A 26,129-nucleotide genomic window follows, 5' to 3' on the forward strand; every position below is an offset into this window, starting at 1 on the left:
AGTCAGAGTTGCAGTATCACTGTATCAGCAAGCAGATGGGTGGGGGGTTTGAGACAGTGGAGAGTGAGAGATGCAAATAACAAGGAAGAGAGATAGGGAGTTGAAAGATGGGGGGGGTGTGAATGAAGGAGGTGTATGTGTGTGAGTGAGTGAGTGAGTGATCCAAAGAGAGCAGAGAGGACGAAGACAGAGTCTGAGGCAGATAGACAAACAAGCTGTGTGTACGTAATGTTCACCATTACAGCCCTTACACAGAACCACAGCGGCACAGGTCCTTGTACAGACCACAATGAGGAAGTGCACATTAGTTATGTCATGCTAATTTCACATTAAACCGCCGCTCGTCGCAGGTGGGTGGAGGAGAGCTGTGCGCTTGTTGATTAACACTGCAGTGAGATGGGCCATCTGCAGCCAAGCAGCATCCACATAAGAGGAGAGACAGCACGAGTTAGCACAGTCACAGTTTAACTGTGTTGTGACAGCTCGCACTATGTGATGTTACCTGCAGTGCAAAGGCAGATGACCACCGAGGAAATGAGGGAAAATATGCTTTTAAGAGCATTTCACGCTCCATTGAGAATGATGTTCCACGTTTTTATCCGTGTCATTTTGCAAATCAGAAGTGAGCAATTTTTTTTGGTCTTCTATCACATAAGAAAATGCACACAAGCATTAATATGCATGTGTGTGAGTGAGGTTCTACACAGCCCTATGGAATTCCCCTAGCACTGGGTTCGTTAAGCCACAGTATGAACCACTAACTGGCAAATGGCCTCATTTTTTCACTTTTCCAAAAGCATTAGCATGATAGGCGAAGTATTACTTACATAACGTTTGTATCACTTATGCATTCCTGTCTCTTCACCTCAAGATAGAAAGTTAAGTAAGCTTTCACAGCAGGATATAAAACAATGGTGTGGAAACAGTTAGCCTTTAGGACTCAATTATAATCTATAGGGTCAGTTCTAACTGTCTCTTGTGTTTTCAAGATTAAATGGTTATGAAAGAGTTAACAAAACAGTGAGGTCATTTGAACTTTGCTCTCATATGTCTAAACAAAAGCCTGAGAGTAGTAAGAAAGGCAGGTTTTTTTGTAATGTTTTGCAGGGAGTCCTTGATTTACAATACCGGCTACAATTAAGACATGCACAACTATAGCTACCACTACTATTTAAGGTATTCACCATATAAAGAATGCCGATACCTTTGTTATAGAGCTGATTCAAAACTGAACATATGAAGTGTGATTAAAAAAAAAAAGCAAACCAAAAATAAATCAACAATAGACACAAGTGACACAAACACATCTCTACAGACTTCACACTTGCCTACACATGCACCTAGCTGGATTCCTTGTGAACTTTGGTGGGTGTGTGTAGGTGCCACTGATGGGATTCAGCACGATCCTTCTCTTCAGTTGCCACTTAGTTCACAACATACTGTGCTACAGTATGGGGGGGCATAATATACATTGGCTCACATTCTGAGGATGGGTACTTAATGTTAGAGATGACTCAGACTTGATTTATTGAAAATGTATATTGTGTTAAGTGTTAGTAGCAATAGATTGTTGGTAAATCTAAGTTTAAATAATTTTATTGTTATTCTGTTTACCTGCAAGCCTCTGTAGGGTCAGTGAACCCAGCAGCATCAGTGAACAGAGAAGATCACATTGGGGATCAAGGATATTGGTTTGTGTAATTATAGTACAGTATTTTAATATTGGAAAAGCAGTAGCACACAAAGTTTGGCTGAGTATGGTAACTTGTGCCAAGCACTCTCCATCCCTCTATCCTGTAATAATCACGATTGAGTGATGTTGTTGGACATCATGTTTTGCAATTTTCAGGGAAGTATGGTCACATGAAATAGGCCAAACAATGTCAACACAGAGTTTCCCTCCAATACAGTGGGTACACTGAGAAACCATAATGTTCCCACAGGGTAATTAATATGGTTTACCGGCTCTGGCTTACAATTTGCACCTATTGTGCTCATGAAGTACAGCAGTATAGCTTGAGCTAACCAAATTGCTAGTCAGCAACCAATACACTCCCAAAGCTTTTTGGTGGAAACTGCACTTTTAAAAACACTGTTTGATCCACACGGGCCAAGACATAGAGTGTAATTAGTCTATATTAGACTAATTATGCTGCAGTTATTTGGTTGATAGAGGCTCACTGAACCAAAACAAGTCACATACTAAACCAAACCTTCTGTACCAAACAGAGCATGGCCAACACATATACTGTTGGCTCATCATAAAAGGGCAGCTCTGAATGGGCTCAGTGCTGTTCAAATACTAATATCATTTTCTGTAAAAAAATAATAAGTATTTCATGCAGAATAACAAACAGCACATCAAGAGACAAACGTAACAATCTCCTTTAAGAGAAGCCTCTGAATTCAATAAGGATTAGTCTGACTCAGTAAGGCTTAGCTTAACAAAACATGCCTGGCAGTGACAAGAGATAGCAGCCACTGATTGGGCTGCTCGTAAAAAACAATATGTTTTGCTCACTGCATTGGTTTCAGCATATTCACACTGTCACAGTATGGTATGTTTGTTCAATACGGCTGTGTTTTGTGTATTTGATTTAATTATGGGTTGGCCTGGGTGCTTCTGCAGTAACAATCAAAGGGGACTGGTGAGTACTATTATTATGCTCCTCTGTTAAGCAGGAACAAATTGGTTCACTGCTCCGACGTGGCACCAAAGGCTGTTGAGGCCATACTGCATACACAAGGTTTATGCAAAACAATATTGTTTTTTTGTTTGTTTGTTTGTTTGTAATCTTTTCGATCATAAACATCAAGTAATTAGGGAAATATCGTAACTTTGCTTGAATAATGGGAAAGCTAATCAAATACTCCGATGTTAGACTGTGACAATTTTCAGCTGTTTGTTTCAACAAACCCAGCATGAGACACTGCTCTGCCCCCTCTGCACAAATCATGCTGTTTCAGCAGATAATGGGTGTTTGGGAATCTAACAGTGTAACAACCATTGCAAGTGAAGTGTGAATGACATAAAAGCTAATTAAATGTCCCACATATCAATGACTTGACAGTGTTTCTTTCAACACAGCTGATTAACTGTAATATTATAAGGTCTTCTGTATGCACACTGGAAGAAGATGCCTTCAGAAATCAGTTGATCTATTTAAGTATGTGGGTTATTTAGAGATCATAGCCTCCATTTAATTGCCTTTTTAGAAGCAAATGTCATCATGATGTGACAGATAATAAGATCAAAGAGGCATTCAATTTTCACTCATTGTAAAGTAGGCATAGTCAAGTTGAATATATTTAAAGGGCTTTTAACAGAACAGGTTTGTCACAAAGTGCTTCCCCAGAGCAGCTGAGCAAAAGCATCCCCCCTTGTTTTTCAGCTTTAATGGTCCCTCATCCACTGTTGGAGTTTGACCTGCATTTATTGGAGAACATCCAGCACTTTAATTGCATCAACGTATCTGCATGACAACTGGGTGTTTAAGGAGGTCTGGCTTGATCTCTCAAACAAAGACTGCAGTTCCACAGCAAGGAAATAGCCTTGATCTGCATTTGTGTTTTCTTTTTAGCTAAAAATTCACATTCAACCGGTATGCTGATCTGATATTGTTAGAGTTAGACCTGTTACAGGTTTACAGAGAAATAGCACCAATTGTAGAAGGATAATAGCTTTTAACAAATCTGATATGGTTGCAAGTAGACAGAAAATAGCTTCCTGAAAAAGCCATAATGCTTTAGTTAATGGCTTCTTTTAAAAGGCATGATTTTTAAACCACCTGAAGTGAGTGAGAATGGGAAATCAATTGCAGATATCATTAGTTATTTAACTAAAGATGCCGTCATTAAACATATCAGAGTGTGTCAAAATTTTTTCTCTATACAAAATCTGAGCACAGAGCCACAAAAAAATTAAAGCTTTATGACAATCCACTGTGAGCAAACTCTAACTGAGGAGGAAAGGAGGTCAGGAGAGAGTTAGTCGAATGAGTGACTGAGAGGGATTTTCATCAGTTGCACAACAACAGAGGGAGGTATTAGGCCCTGGCACAGAGCAGCTACCAACTGTTGGTCTGCTACAACAGCAATGAACAAAGCTGCTTCGAGTGTGAAGAGCTTACTTTAATTATCAGACACAGGAGTCAACAGTATGGTGCATTGTGTGTGTCTCCCTCTCACCCAGATATTGTGAACACAGCAAATAACTTCTAATACACAGTGGCAGTCGAACGCTATATGACTCCCAATACTGCTTTTGAGTGTAAGTGCAAATGCAGGCTCCAAGTGACTGGAGATGACTGAGGCAGTTTGAGCTCTGGTTACAACTGCTTATCATTAAAAGGGAGGTTTGTGCAGATGAGCTAGGAAGAATTTAGAGAAAAATACTGTAAGTGATATGAGTCATTCTAGGTGGACAAGGAATTGCAATATAAATGACTAAGCAAAGAAATTACACAGCAGAACAGACCAGAAACAGGTGGGGAAAAGAAAATCTTGATGCTTAACACTGTAATATAATGATCTTCCATTTGAGTTTTTGGCCTGAGAATGGCACTCTCCTTCACTGATGAGCTGCTGAGTATAAATTAAAGTGTATGTGTGTGTCTCTGATGGTGGTTAGCTCTTAAAACCACCACTTTTCTTGTCTAAAAGCTAGCTCTTGTGTGCCCTTGATCAAGACATTTAGCTGCTCCAGTGGAGCTACTCTGTGGTCAACAGAACAAGTTAGAGGCTTTGCTGGGCAGCTGCCTCTCTTTCATCTGGTCAACTAACCATCCAGCTTGTTGCTCTAAATCAGAACATGCTCCTTAACAGTTTTTCTGTTTAAAGAAAGGATGCTATATGAAGAAATACATGGATCCCTTTATGTTACAGTGGGTCGTTTGAATGCCACCTCCATGCTACCCTTACAGAATGTAAAACTGATACTATGTTTCTAAGAATGTAACAAAAGCCTTAAAGTGTTTGTGCTGTAGAATCTGTTAGTTGTACAGCTTATTTTTCCTTATACTTATCCCAGAGTTATCCCACACTATGGCTTGCATAAAATTCCCTTTGTTCTGTCTCCATGACAAATGATTAAAACATGAATATTTTTTTAATTCCATGTCATGACACATAATCGGCCCATCCCACATGGGATTATATCACAGATATAGTCTGACAAAAACAAGAGCCTGTGGGATGGTATGCAGCAGGCGCTAAAACCTAAATTGAAAGGCACCATTACTCAAACAGCATGAACCAAAAGAAGGAAAAAAAAAACTATCAATCCTTCAAGAAAGAAGGGTTTCCTTCCTGAATGCTTTGGGAATATTGTGCTGCAGATGGCTCTGTTGTAATAAATTTTACAACTTTTGACAGAAACGTTTTGCAAGAGTGGGAAGTATTTTCAGATTGCTGTTACTGGGATTAAAAATCTAGTGTTTTAAGAGTTTAATTTGTACTATGCACTGATAGTAGACCTTGCCTGGCCTGTCCCCATGGGTAAAACTACCCACCAGTCACTTGCTGTTAGGATAACAGCTCTGCTTCTCCCTCATTCTCTTATGTTTCTGCTGTTTTGCTTCCCTTGTGTCTCTCGTTTGTCCGTTTTGTCTCTCTCTCAGTGTATTTGTGCTGGGCGTGGCCTTCCAGTTTCTTCTCCCTCCTATCCACCTGCACACCTGTTCCTGATCATCTACTCAACAAGCCACTGCAGTATTTAAATACCCTGGCTCTTCACTTCACTGTTTGCCAGATTGTCTGTTCACCTACATGGTGCTGTGTCTTGGCCCAGCTCTTATTTCCTTGCTTTAAGTAAACTTACGTTGACCGTGCCTCAGGATCATCTTCACCTCTTTGGTCAAAATATAACAAGTATCCCTATCAAAGTTGTGTTAGCCCTTTACCTCGCTCTGCCTTTTCTAGTATCTGTAGCCAAGGAGCCATATTCCTCACATGTCTGGCAGACATCTGACTATACAGAAAGCACAGCAAGGAGCAGCAGTAACAAATAATGACTGCATTACTGTGGCCAGCTTGTTGTTGGCTAACATGTTATTTCTCAGTATTAGCTTTTATTAGCTTTCCTTCAAGTCCACACTGATTTCCTAACACAGCATATGGCAAATCAGCAAGGGATGTTTTGCATGCAGTAGTGACAGTGTACCTCAGTGTATTTCTCAGTAATACCCGAGGGTGACAAACTGACAGAGATAAGAAATATATTTAACAAGTGTGTTTCACAACATATTCACAGCTATAATGAGATGCCAAAATACCCCTCCTCAGTTAGTTTGGATAAAATGGTGTCATTGTAGTATTATGTTTTATATCAAGCTCTGAATCTTTCTTTTCAATGAAATAAAAATGCTTGGATCCTCTGGGGAATTAGGACTCCTACACCAGACCGTAAAGGACCTAATTAGTAAAGTAAATATTCAGATCGCACTTGCTGGCTTCTGAACTGCTATACTGTAATATGTGTAAAACTGAAGCAAACTACTGCCCGAAAAAATATTCATACCAAATTTGTACTTTCAAAAAAAAAACAATAAGTCATTTTCCTTCAGGAGATATGTGGAGCAGTGATGCAGTCGATCCTTTCCTTGTTTGATTCATCTCCCCCTTTAGGAGGGGAGGTAAGCAGGAGGTGAGGGACGTCTCTAAGTGCCACTTACATGAATGTAGCAAAAGTTGCCTCTGCACCTTAATGTGGTTGAAGTAGGCAAGGGAAGGCTTGCAGTGGGAAGCAACTGGACCAAAGGCCAAGCAGACTTATCTCCTATTATCGCATTGATTTTTTTTTTTTTTTTTTGGTTTTCTATCTCACTCGCCCTCCCTTCCTCTCTGTTTTCCTGCCTCTCTCTGTCTCATCTGGAGTGCTGTGAACTCCTCTTCTCAGTGGGCAACTGTGAGATCTTCTGGCTGAGAGCTTTTAAAAGCCCTGTGATTGCAGACCAACCTAGGGCTAGGTATTCACCTGAGACTGAGATGGTTACCATGGTAACACTCACTGTTCTGCGCAGGCTCAAAATAATGCACGCAGGAAAAGAGAGGGCGTCAGAGCCGGTAATCTGTTTGACAACAGAACGCGCAAACATGCCAAAACTCTATGACTCTAATGTTTCACAACAATCCGGCTCACAGTGGATCCCGGTGGCGTTCGAGTCTCAAGATGTCTGCCTTACCCAGTTGACAGAGCACATATTATTATTGCACCTCTAAGGTATGGAGGAAATCAGTACAGCTTATTGGATCTTGGAATGTGAGCAATGAGGATGGAGCTCTGCCCTGAAGGCAAAGTGCAAAACTCATAAGAAATGCAAACAAACATATTGATCGCTTAAATTACCTTCATTGTCCTTCAGGGTGAAGTTGGGATTAACTGGTAGCTGGCTGGGCAAAGCGAAAGAAAACCGCTGTCCATTGGCAAAGTCATCCTTATCCACTGCTGTGACAGTCTGGATCACCTGTTGTTCAGAGGAGAGTAAATTACTTCCCAAAGACGACATCTGCAACATTTAATTAGCTGTTGCACTATTTAGAATCACTGTCCACTCTAACTGCATGCAGGAGGAGGAGCTGATATAGCCTGTGATGCATGTCTCATGATTTGTTGATCATAATTGGACAGAGTCGGAGTTCCTCTGACCTACAGCCAGCTGATATTGTAACATTTTCTCCTCTACCTGTGTATGCTCCCCGAAGGAGAGTGGCTGGTTGTGTCACTAGGATTTCAGAGCATTTGGCTTGTGGAGGGGGAGGGTTGGGGTTGGCATCCAACAATGACAGGGGTGCTCTCAGGGCAACCTCACCGCCACTTATGTCAGCTTGTTACCCTTAATTGGTAAAAAGCACAGTAAGAGCTGGGAGAGAGCCGGTGTTGAGAGAAAAACGACCTGATAGCCCCCTGTCACCACCGGGACTTCTTAACTTCAATGTGAGATTTAAGGTGTTGGAGTGCTTCTGGTATACTTGCCCAAGCCTTTGTCTGTAACTGTGCAGTATTATAATGGGCTTTGTACGCGCTCGAGCTTACTTATGTGGATGTCATGGTTGACAGGGTGACACTTGGTTGAAGAGTTTGGCTGAGAAGAGCAGTGTTCTTTTTATTCTGGTGTTATTTAATGGTTCCAAAGCTAGGATGTACTAATTTATGTTTTTCATCAATGTGAAAAACCAGTTTCAGAGGAAGCAATACAGTACAGTGCCATGATGGTTGAGCATGCGCATTTGAGCATTTACCATGTCTTGGATTTATTATTTATTATTTACAGGCAGATATGTTCTTGCAACTGCTGCTCTCAACAGCATTCACAAATCTGGATTTGGGGCACTGAGAATGACAGCTGTTAAGCTTGAATCAAGTCAAAATGTGAATTTTCTGATCACTTTTAAGAGTGATTATGGTCATTTTAATTCATGGATTGCAGTACATTTCAATTGTGAAATGTTGGTTACCTGCTGTTTAATATACCTTGAGCATTGATTTAGAACAGTGGTTTAACTCTTAATTGGAACTAGGTTCTGTCACAATTTTGATGAACACCTGCCAGCTAATTAGAAAATCGTCCATCGCTGTGGTTCAAGAATTGAGATGCAAACAGATTCTGAAACAATAATGAGCAGCTCATCTGAATGGTGGTGTGCTACTATCTCATTCAACATATTATAATTCTTCCTACTTAATCCCCTGGGCAAAGAATCCTGAGGCTATAATGCAGCCATAATTCAAATTTAATGTAAACTTTAATTCAAACTTTTCTTCCACTTGCTTGAAACTATTAAAAATGTATTTAGTTGTGTCTTCCCAGTCTTTACTCCATCATTCTCAGCTGAACCAGCCTTTCAGCCATTTCCATGCTGCTGATTGCTCTATATCTCAAAAACCTTCTTAATTCGAATGAATCAAAGACTACTGAGAGCAAATTGGAATGAGCTTCGATTTAGAGTTGTCATGGTTTGCTGCTGAGATACTCATTTTTAAAGAGGGATGATTAAGCAGCTCTCTCCAATGCCTTTGCGGTCTCTTAATGCTCAGCTCTCTGTTAGCAACCCAAACTGCTGAGGGAAACAATAGTTCAGTGCAGAATGCATGTATTCAGGATGATGACTGAGGTCATTGCACGGCACTCAACACTTTCCTTCCGAGGTATGTTTGAGGTGTAGAAAGATTTGAATGTGTAAGGAGAGAGAGAGAGGAAGAGTTAAACAGAAATAGAGGCAGAGAAACCGTAGGTGTTACACAGATTTTTCTAGGTGAATCTTAGACACTCACCTGCCCTGGCCTTGAGCTCTCACACACAATGACCTCCTCGTCTGTAGCTATTTCTGGTGGATTGTCGTTCACGTCCAAAATCTGGACGGTAACAGGAACATGACTGAGAAGGCTTGGGTTGTCTATAGCAGAGAGAACATGTGACAAAGAAGATGAAAGTCAAATGTAAGCCTTAATAACAAAGTAGAGCATCAACACTGTAATTTTAAACTGGGACACACTGTGCTCTTCTTGTTGAGCTGTTTATGGGTTTTGTCTTAGGCTGTGCCACTATAAAAGCACTAAGGGATGCAATGCTGCAGAAGGCAATTTTGTGTATTAAAGCACATCTGATCATTTGTGTGCAGTGTTGTGTTGTCCCAGTTGCTAGCGTGCAGTCATGATGCATTATTTTCCCGTTGTACTGTACGAGCAACTCGTGAAGCATGTAAAACATATGCTTTTCATCTGATGCTAATACCAAGTCTTTTCTGGTAAAACAATACAAAAAAATGAGATAACATAATTATGATTTACTCCGCTGAATTCAGTATTCATATTGAATTTATATTCAGTTCCTACAGGTAACCCTCATCCTGTATCTCAGTCGCTAACAGAAGATCAGCTTTACAGTGGAGCTTCCAGGTGCAAGTGTGTTTTACATTATGTGCGTGCTGCAGGACAAAGCTGAAAAATAGCATGCTCACTCAGCGAGACCTTCCTTGAATAGAAAACAGCCATGCAGGTGCAGCAGTCTATCTATTAAATTAATGCTTCAAGGTTTTTATTTACTTCATCTCATACATACAGCAAAGGTTTCCATGCATGGGATTTTTTTCAGCACCAAAAGAGGGTTTGATATTGCACCCTCTAATTATAGGACAGTTGTGGCTCTTTGTAAATGTAACATTCAATCCTGTATTCATTCTCTGAATCACTGTTCAGGGTGCTTTGTGTCTATGACACACTGTGTGTCCTTGCTCATTCAAAGTGATAAAAGTGTCTTGGTATGTAACTGTATCCTTGAATATTAAAGAGGTGAAGAGATAAAGAAACATTAGCATGCAGCACCTCTGTCGGTTGGCAAGAGATTTGCCTAATTGTGATTACAAATTACCCAAGTTACCTGATAGCAATTCTTGAAGTTAGCAGGCCCTGCATTGATTTAATTAATTTTCAATGTAGGAAAGGACATTGAAACAATTGGGACTAATTTGATTTTGTAGTTAATTATAAGGAAAATACACTCTAACCTATTTGAATACATACTAATCAATATGCAAATGAACTCCTTCATCCCTGTTTTCTCCTGAAATGTTAATTTCACTATTAATTCACCTGATGTTGGGCTGTGTTTAAATACTGTTTGTAATTGTGATATTACTATTAATTATACAATTAAAGCATCTTGTAGCTGTGAAAACTGGACATGTATAGAAATGTAAACAACCAGAACAACAATGAGAGCTGAAAATTAAATTGACCATGTTAAACTTGAAAAATATTTTAATCATAATTTTTAGTGAAGAAAATGAGCAGAAAACTTTTTGAATATAGGGATGATGACCTGGACAGATTGGAAAGAGCTCCAGGTGACAGCCACTGATTGCAGTTTTGGTGACTTGATATTCTGCTGCAGTGGGTGTGTGTCCATTAACATGTACACTACCCCAGTGAAGTGTCTAAGATGAAGACATTGAAGTGAATATCTGCCTAAAATGTGTTGCAGATTTTATTCTGTAGGTAAAGGGAGAGGGGGCGCAGCACAGATTCATATAGCTGTTCCTTTTTATGGAACCTTTCTTTTGTTGATATTGATTCTGACTCCAGTTTTACACTCCATGAATTTGAACCTGGACTGCTCTCTGACTATATGATCCCCTCAGGGTGTCTTGTTATCTTGTAGGAAAAGAAAAAATCTGGGTAGAACTATAGCACCTACCCTTGTTTTTCAGGCAACTGCATTACAGCAATTCGCATATCAAACATGGGAGAAATATACCATATTTATAAGTCAGTGGGTGATGAGAATGGTACAGTGTATGTAAAAGCTGTTTTTATGTCAACATGAATACAAAATATGTAGATAAATCTGGGCTGAAGTGCCTCTAAACCTGGTGAAATTGTGGGTCTACAACTACATAAAAATTGCTTTTTCATGTTAGCACAGAGACAGAACTGGAACATCTTCAAGCTACCAGACTTTCTTGAACTTTCCAAGATGAAAATAGAATCAGAGTCTGTTTGTACATTTCTTTTTGAGAGTTTGAAGAAGTGGCATGTCAATGTGGCAGGAAATTCAGAGCTTGGGAAAACATCAGCAAAACATAGTTGGCTTCCTACATCTGCTCACTCACATTCCCATAAGAACAAACAGGCGCAGCAGGTGCATTACGTTTACTCACCCACATGTAAACATTCAGTGTATGAAAAGTAACCTGGGTACCTACCAACCTCCGAGGCCATCACAGTGATGTTATGCCAAGGCATGTCTTCTCTGTCCAGAGGCTGCGTCGTCCGTACAACTCCACTACTCTCATCAATTCTGAAGTACCTTTCTCCCTCCTCTTTGCTGTCCAAAATATACCTAATAAGGAAAGGATATTATGATTGTATGTATCCACTCCAGATGCATTTGTCATAAACAAAGCAATGTACAAATAGAAGATGAGGTACAAATAGTTATATAATATAAAATCACACATTCAATTTCCACTACAACTAACTTACAAACCTAAAGGGCCATTCCAACATTTAAGTGTTCAACCTCAACTAAATTAGAGTAATCACAACAGAGCCAAAAAAAATGAATGCACAAAATGCAAAAGAGACTGAGTTAGCCTGACTTTTAGTCCCTATGGATCAAGTCAAAAATACTAGGTCCTACATTTCCCCCGATGCATCCACCATCTCTCAAACTACCCAAACTTTAGTAGTCAGTAGTCAGCTGTCCCCAAGCCTCATTATACAAGTAGTATAATGAGAGTATTACTGCGCATTACGAATAAACTGACCTTCATGTAAAATCAGTAGAGTGCCCCTTTAAGCCAAACAGTACTTAGTGAAATGCCTAAGAACACTTTGCAGGCACTTAATGTCTTTTTGGCCTTGGCTTTCATTCACTGATTCTACTGAGGCATTAGAAAACACATTTATTTATTTTGGTTTCGGTCATATTTGGTAAGAAAATGTATCAAACCAGAAAACAAAACTTCCATTAATGATCAGAGATTCAGTCAACCAAAACCGTACAGTGAAATGAATGAAGCACAGAAAGCTGTAAAAGCCAAAGGGGATGTTCTCACGCTTCCATGATTTTCAAAGTCTTGTCCCACCTCGAAAGCACGTGAACAGAATAATCCCAACGGCTTTTAAATGGACTTAAGGTCTTGACAGAATGTTTCGAAAATACATATTTCTAAGTCAAGCGCAATTATCCTCAATATTTAATAATGACAAAAGGCAATGTTCTGCTGGCAATGTTTACACTGTTGTAATGGCTTTCTAGCAATGCTGTTATCAAACTAGAAGCAAGCAGTCTGTGGAATACAAAGCAGAAATGGGCTCAGCTGCTCCTCTCAAGAGTTCAAGCACGAAATGAGCATTGACTGTGTATTCCCTAATTTATCTCTTAATGACCTATTTACACCTTTAATCCAGCATTCATTCTCCTGAGCAATACAGCCTAAGTCGCCAATTTTCAATCGACATGAGAGATGGAAATGGTATAGGGATATTAATGCCAGGATTGCATTTATTTGAAATAATGAACTAATTTTTTAAGCATGGATTGCTTACAAGTGCATGCGGCACTCTCGGTAGGAATGTTGTCATGATTTATTAAATGCTCAGACTCATAAGAGCATGAAGGCTTTCCAGCTGTAAAAGTGAGAGTTTAGGTGCTGTGTATTCACTTTGTTTGATAGAGAAGCATGCTATATTATGGCCCCACTGAAAGATACTGTTAATTACTGCAACTGCTGATAAATCATGTGCATTTTATTGTTTGCTGGTTTATTCTATTCATATTCCTGCAGATAACTAGCCAAAGTATAACGTGTTGCACCATGTAATGATTATTTTCCAGAACACCTTGTTAGGAGAAAAGCTTTTCTTCTCTTCATTTAAATGTCAGGTTTGAATCAAACAACAGTAATAGCCCCCTTCTCTGCATTCTTGGAAATTTAAACTGAAACACAGTAATTGTGGACACATCCACAAAGAATAAAAACAAAACTGTGAAGTGAAAACTTTATTGTCCTTAAATCCGTAACACTAGTGTGGCAAAATTCAAAAATGGCCTGAGGGTGGTTAGAGATACTGCCATGTTGTTACTCAGTTTCTGATGTTTATTGTCTTTAAAGTGGTGGTTCTAGGACTTCTCAGACTAAACTGGTTTCTACATTTTCAGACTTGACTCAGTCTCAAAGTGGGTGTTGTGGTTAAACATAGAGTGGGTGTAAGATACTTTCACCTTCAAGCATGAAGTGTTCATGCATGTTCACTTATGTACAGCCTGGAGAAGCATGTTCATGCCTTTGTGTAAGTTACTTTGTCAGCTTCAGCTGTGCTTTGCTTGTCTTTTCTTTAAGCTGTGTTCTAATATTAACATGCTGAAGATGATTCCTGTCATGAGCTGACATGTGAGAGAAATGGTGGTGCTAGATGATAGGTAACAATATTCAGTGTGAGTGAAATAGGATTTACCATCTGGGGACCATAACTAGTTGTGTTAGCTGAATTTTTCCTTTTATGATAACTAATCTGCCTTTATAACTAGATTGTTAAAACTGGCAATATGTATTATACCTGTGCTACTGAAGGTTAAAATAAGCTGAAGATGGGACTGATTTTGAATCTGCACAGTGATTAATAGTAACCAGGCCAAGAAGTTTTTCCAACTGTTCCTGGTGATTATGTTAATGTATAAGAGCAACCAGAGGTAATGAGCCATCAAGACATGGTTTGGCTCTTTAGATGTCAATTTCAGACCAACATTTGAAATGTCACCTCAATAACATGTTTATTTCAAGGCATGCATGGGTAGACTTTTGATGATCAAAGCGAGCCAGATACTGATCCCTGCTGCATTCTACATGCTGATGCCATCACAGAGAGCAGTGGCACAGTTGTTTAGCTTTTTTCTGGGTTCAAGTGGGTGTCATTGAAGTACTTCCCGCTGCCTTCTCCTTTATGTGGTGAACATTGGGAGAGATGTACTGTAGGAATGGACCAAGAGGAGGTATCCCATAAGGAGAGCAAGGAAACTCTTTCATATGTAGATTACTGTCTTGTTTACTACAAATCTTTCACAAAGTTTTAAGATTCTAACATGAATCAAAGAATCATCTTTGCCCCATATCTTCCTGCCATTTCAAATTGTGCAAGGGCCGCAGATCTTACCACTCCAAACCATAGAGGACTGCAGTATGTTAATAGGTTTCTGTGCTTACTGCTTAAAACTTAAACTATGACCCTATAATATGTAATGGCAACAGATGATAGCTTGTTATTGATGTAGTAGCAGTACTATATTTCATGAGTTTCATGTTTACAGCTATTCCATCATTTACACTGAGGATACAGAAGGAATTCAAATTAATACAAGCAGTGCATAGTAGCTTGAGTGTAATGTCATGAAACGAGGTACCTGTGCAGAGCAGAAACCTATGAGTGGTCCACTGCCTAAGGCTAATATCAATCTTTTTTCAGCAGTACACAAGCATGTGTTTAGAGTGCATACAAATGTGTTAAGCAGTTGTATTGCCCCAGGTTACTTCACAGGCTTGCAGACAAAATAACAATCTATCTGATGATGCCAAAAAATGAGAACAATTCACAGTGAGTATTACTGATTTTTGAGGGGATATGAAACATTTAGGGCATGTATAGTATCATTAACACACACAAGGCTATTAACCACATTGCAGTAAATCCTTTATGACCCAAGATGAGTTCAAAGCCACCAGAAATATTCTTAATTTGATCATTGATCAAATTGTCATATAGTGCTTACAGACACTGCTGCATATTCAAAATGCATCATGCATTATCTCATATGTGCATTATGACAGACAATGACTAATACGTATCTATAAATGGTGCAATTACATGAGACAGGGATATTACATGCAAATTGGAGTTTTAGTAAGACACACATTCTTGGAGGCAGAAATAATCTTATCATCAGTGGGCAAAGCCAAACCAAATTTAAGTCCAAAAATGGACTCTCATTATCAGAATTCTTGCATGGCAAACATACGCTTTACTAACTAATTTTTTAAAGAATTTTTTTGAAATCCGTCTGGCAAAGCCTGGTATGTTTCAAAAAAAGTTTTTGGCAACAAATTAGTTGACAAAGTGACATTGGCTGCCGGTCACAGCTGAAAATGTTGAGTCTTAAAATAAACCTTGTAAAATTAGCAAACTCCTCTCTTTGCTTTTGCATTCATATTTCTTAAAAAGCAAACTGTAGATTTTCAGCTCTATCCAATAAGACAGGATGCCTATAGAGCAGCTCTTCCCCTCAATATTTGTAATCATGTCACTCCTGATTGTATAGATACACCTAACACTTAAAGTGTCTTACCTGACAGGACTGTTCCTGCTGTCAGGATCTCGAGCCGTTACAGCGCCCACCTCTGTGCCACTTGGTGCATTCTCATATACATCCATGATATAATAATCCATAGAAAAGACAGGGGCCTCGTCCACATCCCCAACTGTGATTTTAAGGGTGGCAGTATCTTTGAAAGCCCCAAGATAGGAGAAACGAGGATCCATGTGTGTATTCACTCCCTCAATGTGGAGAGTGTAGGTCTTCTTTCTCTCATAGTTCAGAGCCTGTTGGGAAAAAGGCACCATAGGGACATGATTAAAACATTTATAGTAGAAAGTAGTGACACTCTCTTTAAGTGTGTACAACTTAATTCACTCACATTTTTGCTTCTTTCTGTGGCTGTAAGACCTTTTTCATTTATCTTTACTAAAAATAAAAATAAAACAGCCCAGTATTTACTAAACTTAATCAGATGATATTAAATAGCAAATTGCTTGTCTAAGAACTGTCAGTTTAATGCCATGTATGTTGACAAGACAAATCTCATTTCAGTGCATGATTTTTTTATCTATATAGTCAGTTACACTCTAGTGGAGTTTTCACTGTATACTAAATTATTTATTTGACTCAAATTCATCACTACTACAAGCCTCAGACCTACTTTTTGAATCCATTTCCTTCTGCAAAATTTAGACTTTATTTTGAAGAGTTTGGAGCTTGCATATCAGCTGGCATTCTTCTTTTTTCTCTCTTCTATTTAAGCATTCCTACATTATTTAGTGCATTCCTTCCATTTACTGTCCACATCACCATTGTTCTACAGCACCACTAGAAGTCCAAAACTCCACAGTTCAACTTTAGTCTGTATCCTAATAGCAAAAGACTGATAAATATGGCCACTACCTTGTACATTTTTCTAAGAAATGTCTCAAAGATGCCTTTCCTGTGTTGATGAGAGTATGTGCTTACCTTTTTGAGGCTGATGATTCCCTCTCTTGTGTCCCTGTCCGTGGATATGGAAAACATGTTGGCCCCCTCTGAGTTAATAATGCTGTACTTGATGTCTGCATTGATGCCAAGGTCCTCATCATTGGCTTTGATCTTCCCTACCGGTTTCCCTTCTTGAGCTGATTCAGGGACGTACAGCTGGTAATTTTCTGTGGATGAACATTGATGTGCACCCATTTAGAGACAGCAACAAAAATGGTTTTAAACACAGAGTGATCTGCCCCACATCGCTGTCTGAATGTCATCCTAAAAGGGCTTAGTTAAGCAATTTGATTCTGCCACCCTTTGTTCCTGAGGGAATGTCATTAAAAATACTCTGCAGTGCTTCAACTGACATTAAATGCCAAGCTGAGGTTGATAGCGCTGCAATGGAGCAGATCAACTTCTAAAGCAGATGATTATTCAGAAAACGTTGATGGTTTTGAAATAGTTTTTCACTGCAGCACAAAATGAAAAACTCCAGGCCGAGGGGGATTTGTGTTTGATGAGGCTCTTTCAAAGACAAAGAATCACAACTTCATCATTACTTAAATTTATCATTAGAATGGAGAAAATTTCAGACTGCAAAACAGAGGCCTTGGATGAATGCTTGTCTAATTTTGCTAATTATAGAACATTTTACTGCAATATTAGACTACTGAGTCGCACAATAATGAAGTATAATTCATCATAGTGAGGAATGCTGAATAGGTCTAAGAGGGGAAGCCTCAATAATCCAAGCTCCCTGAACCTTCTAAGACTGATATATAGTTAATCAATAGATGCATGAAAAGAATATAAAAATTATTTTGTCTCTGCAAATACTGACATATTGATGTTTTCTCTTTTCATTCACATAGAAAAACCAGAGAATACACTGTGAAGGATAATCTTTCATGTGGAAATGCATCAGGACATTTACTCTACAGTGTACATAGCACTTTTCTCACAATTACTTTTCCTGCTATCTTTCCACTCCCACAATGAAAATTCAGTATAGAATTCTTCTTGTAAATGCTTTTCAGGTAATGTAGTTGCCTCAGGGAGCTGTAGTGGAGGTCTTTTGCTCGGAGGCCAAAAATGGCTGAGAACAGCTGATTACATTACCAGCCACAGCATGGCCATTTAATGTAAAAGAGGCAAATGTACTCAAGTTAGTATTACTAGGACATTAACATTACCAATGGTTACTTTGTTAAATTAGCCTTCTGGCTAGTTAAGTAACAAAGAAGCCAAAAGGCAACAATTTTCTCAGGGTAGTGTTTTCAGATAGAGGCTTTGGACAAAGATAATGTAGACTTTCCTAAATATAAAGCACTTTATTCCAACACAAACAACTATCTAGTTTTAGAGAAGTATAATTTTCCAACCCAATTTTCACATTTTTTTTTTTTTTTTAAAGACTTTGATGTAGTATGGTTGCAGAGCATTTATCACTGAAAGGCCTGCATTTTGTTATTAGGGGTGTCATCTTCAGGTAGTGTTATATACATACTTTGGGGAAACTTGGGCGGGTTATCGTTGACATCTGTCAGAGTGATGTTGATGGTGGTCGAGCCAGAGAGGCCGCCGACCTGGCCTGCCATGTCTTTGGCTTGGATAACAACAGTGTAGTGTTCCCTGGCTTCCCGGTCCATGTTAGCTAAGGCAGTCCTGATGATTCCTGCATGGTTGGAGGAAAACAAACCATTTAGACTAAAACAGGTATTGATGAAGTTTCTCCCAGACATTTTTATATCAGCAGAGACAGAATAACTACTTGGTTAACCGCAACTGATGACACTAATACTGGAAAAGCAAAGTGGATAAACAAAGCTCCAGATTTGGACACAGAAAGAGGTTGTTGGTAAGAGACTGAAAATAACATTTAATGTTGTCAAAATGTTACTGTCATTGTCCTAATATTCTTCCACAAAAGCCTCTCTCAGTTATGGACTACTCATACAGCACCATATTACACTTTCCTTTAAAGACTAACACCATAAAATTGTCCGTCATTTTTGATTCTCCCGGTCTCTCATTGGCAAGGTTAGCCTTTCCTCACTTTTCGTCATATTTAAAATGACTATGCAACCTTGGATCTAGGCAGAATGCAACTTTCTAAGGCACCCACTCAATCACATTTATTACTACAATAACACAGCAAACACAGCCATGAACTTTCACAATGCTAACTCAGTGATATATGACTGCACCTCTGCCCACTACAGAGAGACTCTACACAGGTAAATTGCAACACACTCACAAGCTAAAAAGACAGGTGCAGTATTTGCCTCCTGTGTTGCTGGGTGGTAGGTGATATACTGAATATATAATAGGTGCATGTCTTGCACATATATTTGTCTGTGTGAGTTTGGTACAGACGTAACATGTCTGTTAGTCTATATTAGTTTTGTGTGTGTGTGTGTGTGTGTGTGTGTGTGTCTGTATCTGTGCTAGAGGGTTAATTCGCCATCTTAGCTCCTGAAACCTCATCACCACATGGAACCTGATTTAATATGTTCCACCAGTTACATCAGTGTTGATTGTAAATCTTACAATTCCCCGGAGCCCAGGCCCTCTGGCAACCACTGAACTTATGTTCTTGTGAACTTGTGAACCCTGCAATAATACACAATGCCTGAGCAGGAGCAGTTACTCCCAGGAGGAAATGGCATGGCGTTGGTCATGACGTGAAACGGACTTTGCTGCTGTTGCCTCAAATGACGTTTGATAAAATGGCTTTAGAGAATGGATTAAGGTATTTTTTCTGGTTTACGTTTGCAAAATTAAGTGCTAATCACATGTTTTGCATGAATTACATGATACATAATCAAATCCCATTATACTCCTCATTTGAAAAAAATAAAGGAACCATTGTTTTGTTGTACATTTGTAGACTCTTACTCCACTCCCACTGCTTATTTTCATTCTTCTCTGGGAGGCAAGATGAATGCAATTAACTGCAATTAGCCCTTTTCACAAACATGGCTTACAAATGATCATTCTCATTTTGTATTTCATAGAGCCACCTTTTTTTCAATTATTTTTTGACTCAAATTCACAATAAAGTGTTCCACAGCCCTTACTTTTCATTTGTCACAAGACTCTAATCAGTTAAAAAGCAGACTAGCTAACAAGCGAACATTAAATCCTGGGTTGTGTTGTTTGCTGTTTGCTAAGAGGTTCACCAACTTAGATGGTGATGGTATATAAGTGTTAGGTTTACATCCAGCAGTCATGAAAATCCCTAGACACCTACATCCACATAAAATATAAATAAAAACTCACAAATGTAATTGTTATTGTTGACAGAATGACTAATCTAATCAGAAGATCTAATCCACTCAGAAATGAGTTTTTCCTGCATTTATGTTTCTGTTCTTTAAAGTTTAATGTGGCAGCTGGATCTAAAGCAAACATTTTTGCATTTAAACTGGACAAAATATTAAAAATGCAGGGTATGTCTACATTTCTTAAAATGTGTCTGAAGTACATGATTAAGCACTGACTCAGACGACTGACCAAGTAAATGATCATTTGTACCAGTTATTCTGTTAGTACTCCGTTTCCATTTCAAACATTAACAGCTTGAATTTAACAAAACTTAATTCTGGATAAAATTAATGCAGTTTCATGATTTCCTAATTTCACCAAATAGGCAGCTATAGCTGTGTTACACAATAGGTCATTTTCCTCTTTCTTTCTACAGGGCTCTATAGACAGAAACTAATCCACTCGCCTCAGGCAGAATAATCATTAAAAGTGGGTCAAGGAGCAAGGCAGCCAACAGTATTAAGATCCAGGAGATCTTAGGTTACACATCATCTGTGACACTGAGCTGTGGCTGAGGTCCCATAGACTGTCAGTGATCCTGGACTCATCAGCAGTGAATCAACACAAAGGGAAAATATATCCTAAATAGCATGATAGATCAGAATGGTATGGCAATATGTAATTATGAAACAAATGAAATCTAAGAAGACTCATATGAGCAGAAGATCTTATATAAGGAGTCAGTGTTCTGCTAAAAAAAATGCATTCAAGATTTGATCTAGTGTCAGATGAGTCTGCAATCTCTGCAATGTAACCTTTTAAAAGTATAAACTTGACAAGGTGATGAAGTTTCTATGAATGAGCTGTGAATAGTTTCTACTGCTGCACCCACAGTACTATGAATAAACTCCAACCTATTGATTCCTTCTGTTCATATTTCTCTGGTGGCTGATGCTTCAAGACTTTTCCCATAAAAAGGACAGAACCAGTTGACTGGTTAAAAAAGTTTGTCAATGTGAAATGTCACAGTATACTGTGTGTCCCCAAACTCTACTCCAAAGCTACACAGAAACACCACTTGTTAGATGTTGTGAGGTAAAGCAAAACTAGATTTAGCCATTTTTGTGAGGTAGTTTCAACTATATTGTGGTGGTTCAGTTTGTTTTATGTACCAACTCTGATAGTGGTTCTGTTGTGTCATTGTTTGTGTATTAGTTCTTCTTGCAAAAGAACAACCATTAAGTGTGGCAGCAAGCTAGACACTCATGTGTTGCTGGGCTTTATTCCAAGGGATACAAAAGCAAATACATTTATTTTGACTGCCAGGTAGGCTCCTCTCTGACAGTATGTAAAAATATTTTGTTACAGCTGCATTTGCATTTAGTTCATTTATTCATTTATTTGTTTGGTATTAGAATTAGTTCTTCATTTAAAAGTAATAGTGGTTATGTATTGTGACTCTAGTTCTAGTTGAATGATTACCCTAATTTAATGGGAGTCGCCTGACCTCTGAGTTGGTGATGAATTATACTTTGGTACATTCTGCCTTTCAAATGCTAAGCAGACATTAACAGGTTCTGTTCTGTTTGAACTCTGACCGAGTTGACGGGACAAATTAACACCATGCTGCCCTGACACTTCTGTTGTAAATGTCAGAACTATGAGTTAAATGCCTTATATTTTGAGACCTTGTATTATATTTCATATTAATAATAATAAAATTCAGCATTTTATGATAAGACTCAAGGGAAGCCTAGAAGAATGTGTGTCTTTTGCTCTCATAGAGGAAGTTCCAATTTAAGTTCAACAAAATATTTCCAAGAACCAGAACACAAGGATTTTATATTTGTTACACTGTTATTTTCAAATGCCAGGCCTCAGCATGGATTTGCTGCGTTTCTTGGTTTCAAAACTTATCAAAGTGCTTGGAGTCACTTTCCTCTAATTATGCCAGCTCTGCAAACTCTATTGGAAGTCCTTTGTTATTAACTGGAGTCTTAGCATTACTTAACCTGGGGTCCTTGAAACACACAGACCTTGGCAAGTGGCCACACTTTCCATTAAAACAACACTAAGACAGACGATCTGACCTTTCAAGTCTCTTATTACCCCTTTACTCATGAAGGCGCATCGCTCCTGAGCAATATTTCACAGAGTACACACAAAAGTATGAGATTTTCTTTTTTGGCCTCCTCCGGAATTCTACTGCTGTCCACAGCAATGAAGAGGATCTGCTGTCAATCATTTGTCATCAAACAAACTGTTGTCCTGCTGTTTCTGACCATCCAGAAACACAGAAAAAACTCAGCATGGAAGACAGATTTGTTACCACCCAGTGCAGCAACACATTCACCACTGATGCAATGCACTACATTACAAACATATAATCACTGACCTGCATTCATTCTTAAACTTTTTTATAACAATACAAAAAGGCCACAAGGGCATTCTTTGGGAAGTGCAAGCACCTGACAGGTATGTCAGTGCTTTGACCTGAAGATCACACCCCTGAACTCTCTTTCCTAAGCCGTAATATCTCAGATAGTCTCCTCTAAATCTCTATGGAGCTCGTCAGTTAATTTAGAAAATAATTGAGAAAAAGCTGACTTCCTTGAACCTGGGCCCATTTGACACAGTGAGGTGGTTAGCCTTTTTCTCAACCTCCCCAGTCTATTAGAGTTGATACCATCACACTATCCACCTCTTTGTCTGGCTGGAAACTTCTAAAGGAGGACAATCTCCTGGGTGAACAAAAAGGATTATAGGAGATTACTAAAGCGCTCTTCAATCTCCAGCTCCAGGAATCTTGGTTTTTGGCCCATCCAATACGATGTTATCCCTGTGTGTCTGCACTCTTACAGCATTTCTAGAGAATAGGTAGATAACATCAACAGAAGTAGCTATAATAATCACAGAAATAATAGTAGTACATGTCTTTTTTTTATTTTACAAAGATTTTCCTTTTTATATATTGGATCATATATCTGATTGAGAATAATTGGTTGGACTGCTCAAGGCTACATCACAACTGATTGACAAAGTGACAGCTTTTTCCTTGATCCAACCAGCGATACGACTTAATCCACAAACCGTAAAAACGTCTTGATCTGTGTCAGCTCCTTCAATAAACTCGAACACTCCCAAATCCCAGATCAGCAGAGAAATTAGCCTATTTAGGATGCAAAAGGGACTTAGGGGTTCTTCAGCATGGCACGTCTTTGCCTCTGTGTGTGTGTGTGCAAGCACAGAAGTGAAGTGGGGTTTTGGGGGCCATTTGACAATGAGACTCAAGAGGAACAACCTTGATGTCTCTGCGGGTAAGTGACAGATGCGCAGTAGTGATGGGAAAGACAGGAGTTACGACCCAACTATAAAAAGGATGAATGCAGCCGCCGTCTAAGATGTACTTTTGCTGAGATATAGAATGCTCTTATTAAATCTGCTGACTTGCAGTTTTGAGATTTGCAAACCATGTAATCAAGTAAATCCATTGTAGTGAATATTCTCAATGCAGTTAGCATGTCACTGAACTTGCCACATCACCAGGCTAGTTATATTTCCAAATAACGTAAGAGCACGCTGGCAACACGTGACAGAGCTTTCTCCGAGCACACCACTGAAATGTACATCCAGGCACCATATTTAACTTTTATTCTGTGTGATTTATATTCAGTAAGCACATAGAGGTTCAGTCTGTCTAACTCTCTATTGTCCTTGTGCACCTGCTCTTGTTTCTGACCAAAATCCCCAGACTAGTCTGACATGAGCAGCAGATAGGAAGTTCAGGGTCCTTCTAAAAGGGCACCTTGCCAGGATTTGTGATTGTCTTGACTAGAACAAACATCTGTCATCATCAAGCATGTTTATAAAATGCAGCACATTTAGAAATTTAAAGGAGTAGTTTGACATTTTGGTAAATAGAAGATCCATGCACTTTCATATATGTCCAGTCAATATGAAGCCACGCCCAGAAGCCAGTTAGTTTAGTGCTAATCCTGGCAAAGAAATTCCAGCATATGCTCCCCAACCACAAACTGTCATTTTTACTACACTTTGGTTTTTGTGTGCATTAAGCAAACAAGATATAACTTATTAATGAGCTTTTGAGGGGCATCCAGGGTAACTGTTTCCTCATAGTTAGCTGAGCTCATCGTCTCCTGGTTCTAGCTTCATATTTTGCATACTGACATGAAAGTGGTATTGATCTTCTCATTTAACTCTCAGCAACAAAGCAAATAAGTGTGCTTAAATATGTCCTTCAAATCCATTTCTGGGATATCACAAATAAGTTCCTGCTTATTAGTGATGAATATGTTACTGTATGAGCTACTGCCTCCACATGCAATAACTCAATGTAGAAAGGGAGTGAAGGAAACTATACTGAATTACAAGTTTGCAGGTTCTCACTCTAGCCACATGCTACACCAGGTGATTTCACTGATTTGCCTCTCCACTCATTTTGACTATGTCATAATCAGTAGCCTTCGGTATTGTAGTGTGCAGTTGGAATGAAAACCTGCAGAGTCTCTGTGCTTCACTAACAAACAAGTGGATAATCTAGACACACCTTTAAATTACTCACTGTGATTTATATAATGCTAGAGACACCATCTAATTTTGAATTTGCACAAATGTGCCCATGTTTTGCTCAGTTATGTTACTGATTTGAGTGGTATTTTAAATGCAGCGTTTATGTCATACATATATATAAGATATATAGGCTCCTTTGACTGTCCCTGAGTGAACAAACATTTCCTAAGATGTAAGACAAGATGTAAAATTTCATCTTAATATTCTGGTGAAAGCTGGCTGCTAGAATCTTTGGATTCTTTGTAAATAATCATAACATCATGACAGGGTACACAGATACTTCATTTAAATGTTACAAATTTCCCTTAGCCAGCACCTATACTTTGGCATTTGCGCTTCACCTACTTCTACAATGGAATAATGACTTTTAAATAATAAAATGAACAAGTTTCTCCCATTGCCACACTCACCATTAAAACTGGTTCTCTTGTACTGTGATCTCAACACTGTGAGGGACTGTCACGTGTGCAGATGTCAGATCATAAATATCAAACACACTGATCATTTAGAATGTTTATGACAGAACCACATCTATATTGTCACAACACTGTCAGTACCTGTAGACAACTTATTTTATACGTAACTTTGAAGAAAGAACGAATGAAAAAGACTTATAAGGCCATACTACATATTTTAGAATGAAGTATTCTAATGCAGTGCAAAAGTTGAAACATCTGTTTTCATCATTATCGGCTATAGCAGTTATATTTCTGTCTTTACAAAGTCTGTGCCATGCTCATTTATTTCTTCAGTGAAGTAAATCTAATCCTAAATATCTATCTTGCCTTTTTTGCATGCCGCATGACACCATCATAGATGTGTCAGTTACAATTTTACATCCGTGACTGAATTTTATTTCCAGTGCAGAAAAGCAGCTGCGTTGTCATTCTCTGAGTCTCTGAGATTAGTCAGTAAAGCAATAGGAACTCAATGTCATTTTTTATTGAGCTATTAACACGTCTGTCTTAGTTATCTGAGTGTGAAATCCAGAATGTTCAGTGGAATTCACCTCTGGCTTGTTAAAATATTCACAAGTGCCTGTTGGTTCAGTGTCTAGCATTTTGCAAATGTAACTATGTTCATTAACCATCTTGAGGAGTCACTGACACTCAACAGGAATGTCAAGTTTAGTTTAACAGGCTTTTTGGGACAGTAACAAAACATGTTATAGATGTCAAAAAACAATTCTAATGCTCATTTTGGAAATTTTGCCTTGTAAACATTTATGTATGATTCCAGGTGGTGTATAGAATTAAACTGATGTTTTAAGTATCTGCACCTGAGCAAATAACTGTGAACATGGATTATTTTCACAGTTAACATACCAAACCCTGGTTTAGCTATGGCATGGTATTTCAGATTACTGAGGGGCACTAAGTCATAACACACTGCAGTATCCACAGATGCTCTTTAGTTTGAATAGGGACATTACGATACGGTGTTATAATTTTAACAGCTGCAAGGAGACAAGAATACTTAATAGAATAT

General features: G+C 38.7%; 1 protein-coding gene across 2 annotated transcripts in view; it reads right to left on the reverse strand.

Annotated features, from left to right (window-relative positions):
* LOC108885083 (cadherin-18) overlaps positions 1-26,129 on the reverse strand; it is a 138,159-nt gene that overhangs the window by 8,634 nt on the left and 103,396 nt on the right. For both annotated transcript variants that reach the window (XM_018679270.2, XM_018679269.2), the window contains exons 5-10: positions 18,292-18,459; positions 16,779-16,966; positions 15,840-16,093; positions 11,701-11,837; positions 9,272-9,393; positions 7,346-7,463 (exon numbers count right to left, since the gene is read on the reverse strand). In XM_018679270.2, the coding sequence (XP_018534786.1) occupies positions 7,346-7,463; positions 9,272-9,393; positions 11,701-11,837; positions 15,840-16,093; positions 16,779-16,966; positions 18,292-18,459 (987 nt within the window). The remainder of the gene's footprint in view (positions 1-7,345; positions 7,464-9,271; positions 9,394-11,700; positions 11,838-15,839; positions 16,094-16,778; positions 16,967-18,291; positions 18,460-26,129) is intronic.

The sequence above is a fragment of the Lates calcarifer genome, linkage group LG24, assembly GCF_001640805.2.
Source record: "Lates calcarifer isolate ASB-BC8 linkage group LG24, TLL_Latcal_v3, whole genome shotgun sequence".
Taxonomy (NCBI): domain Eukaryota; kingdom Metazoa; phylum Chordata; class Actinopteri; family Centropomidae; genus Lates; species Lates calcarifer.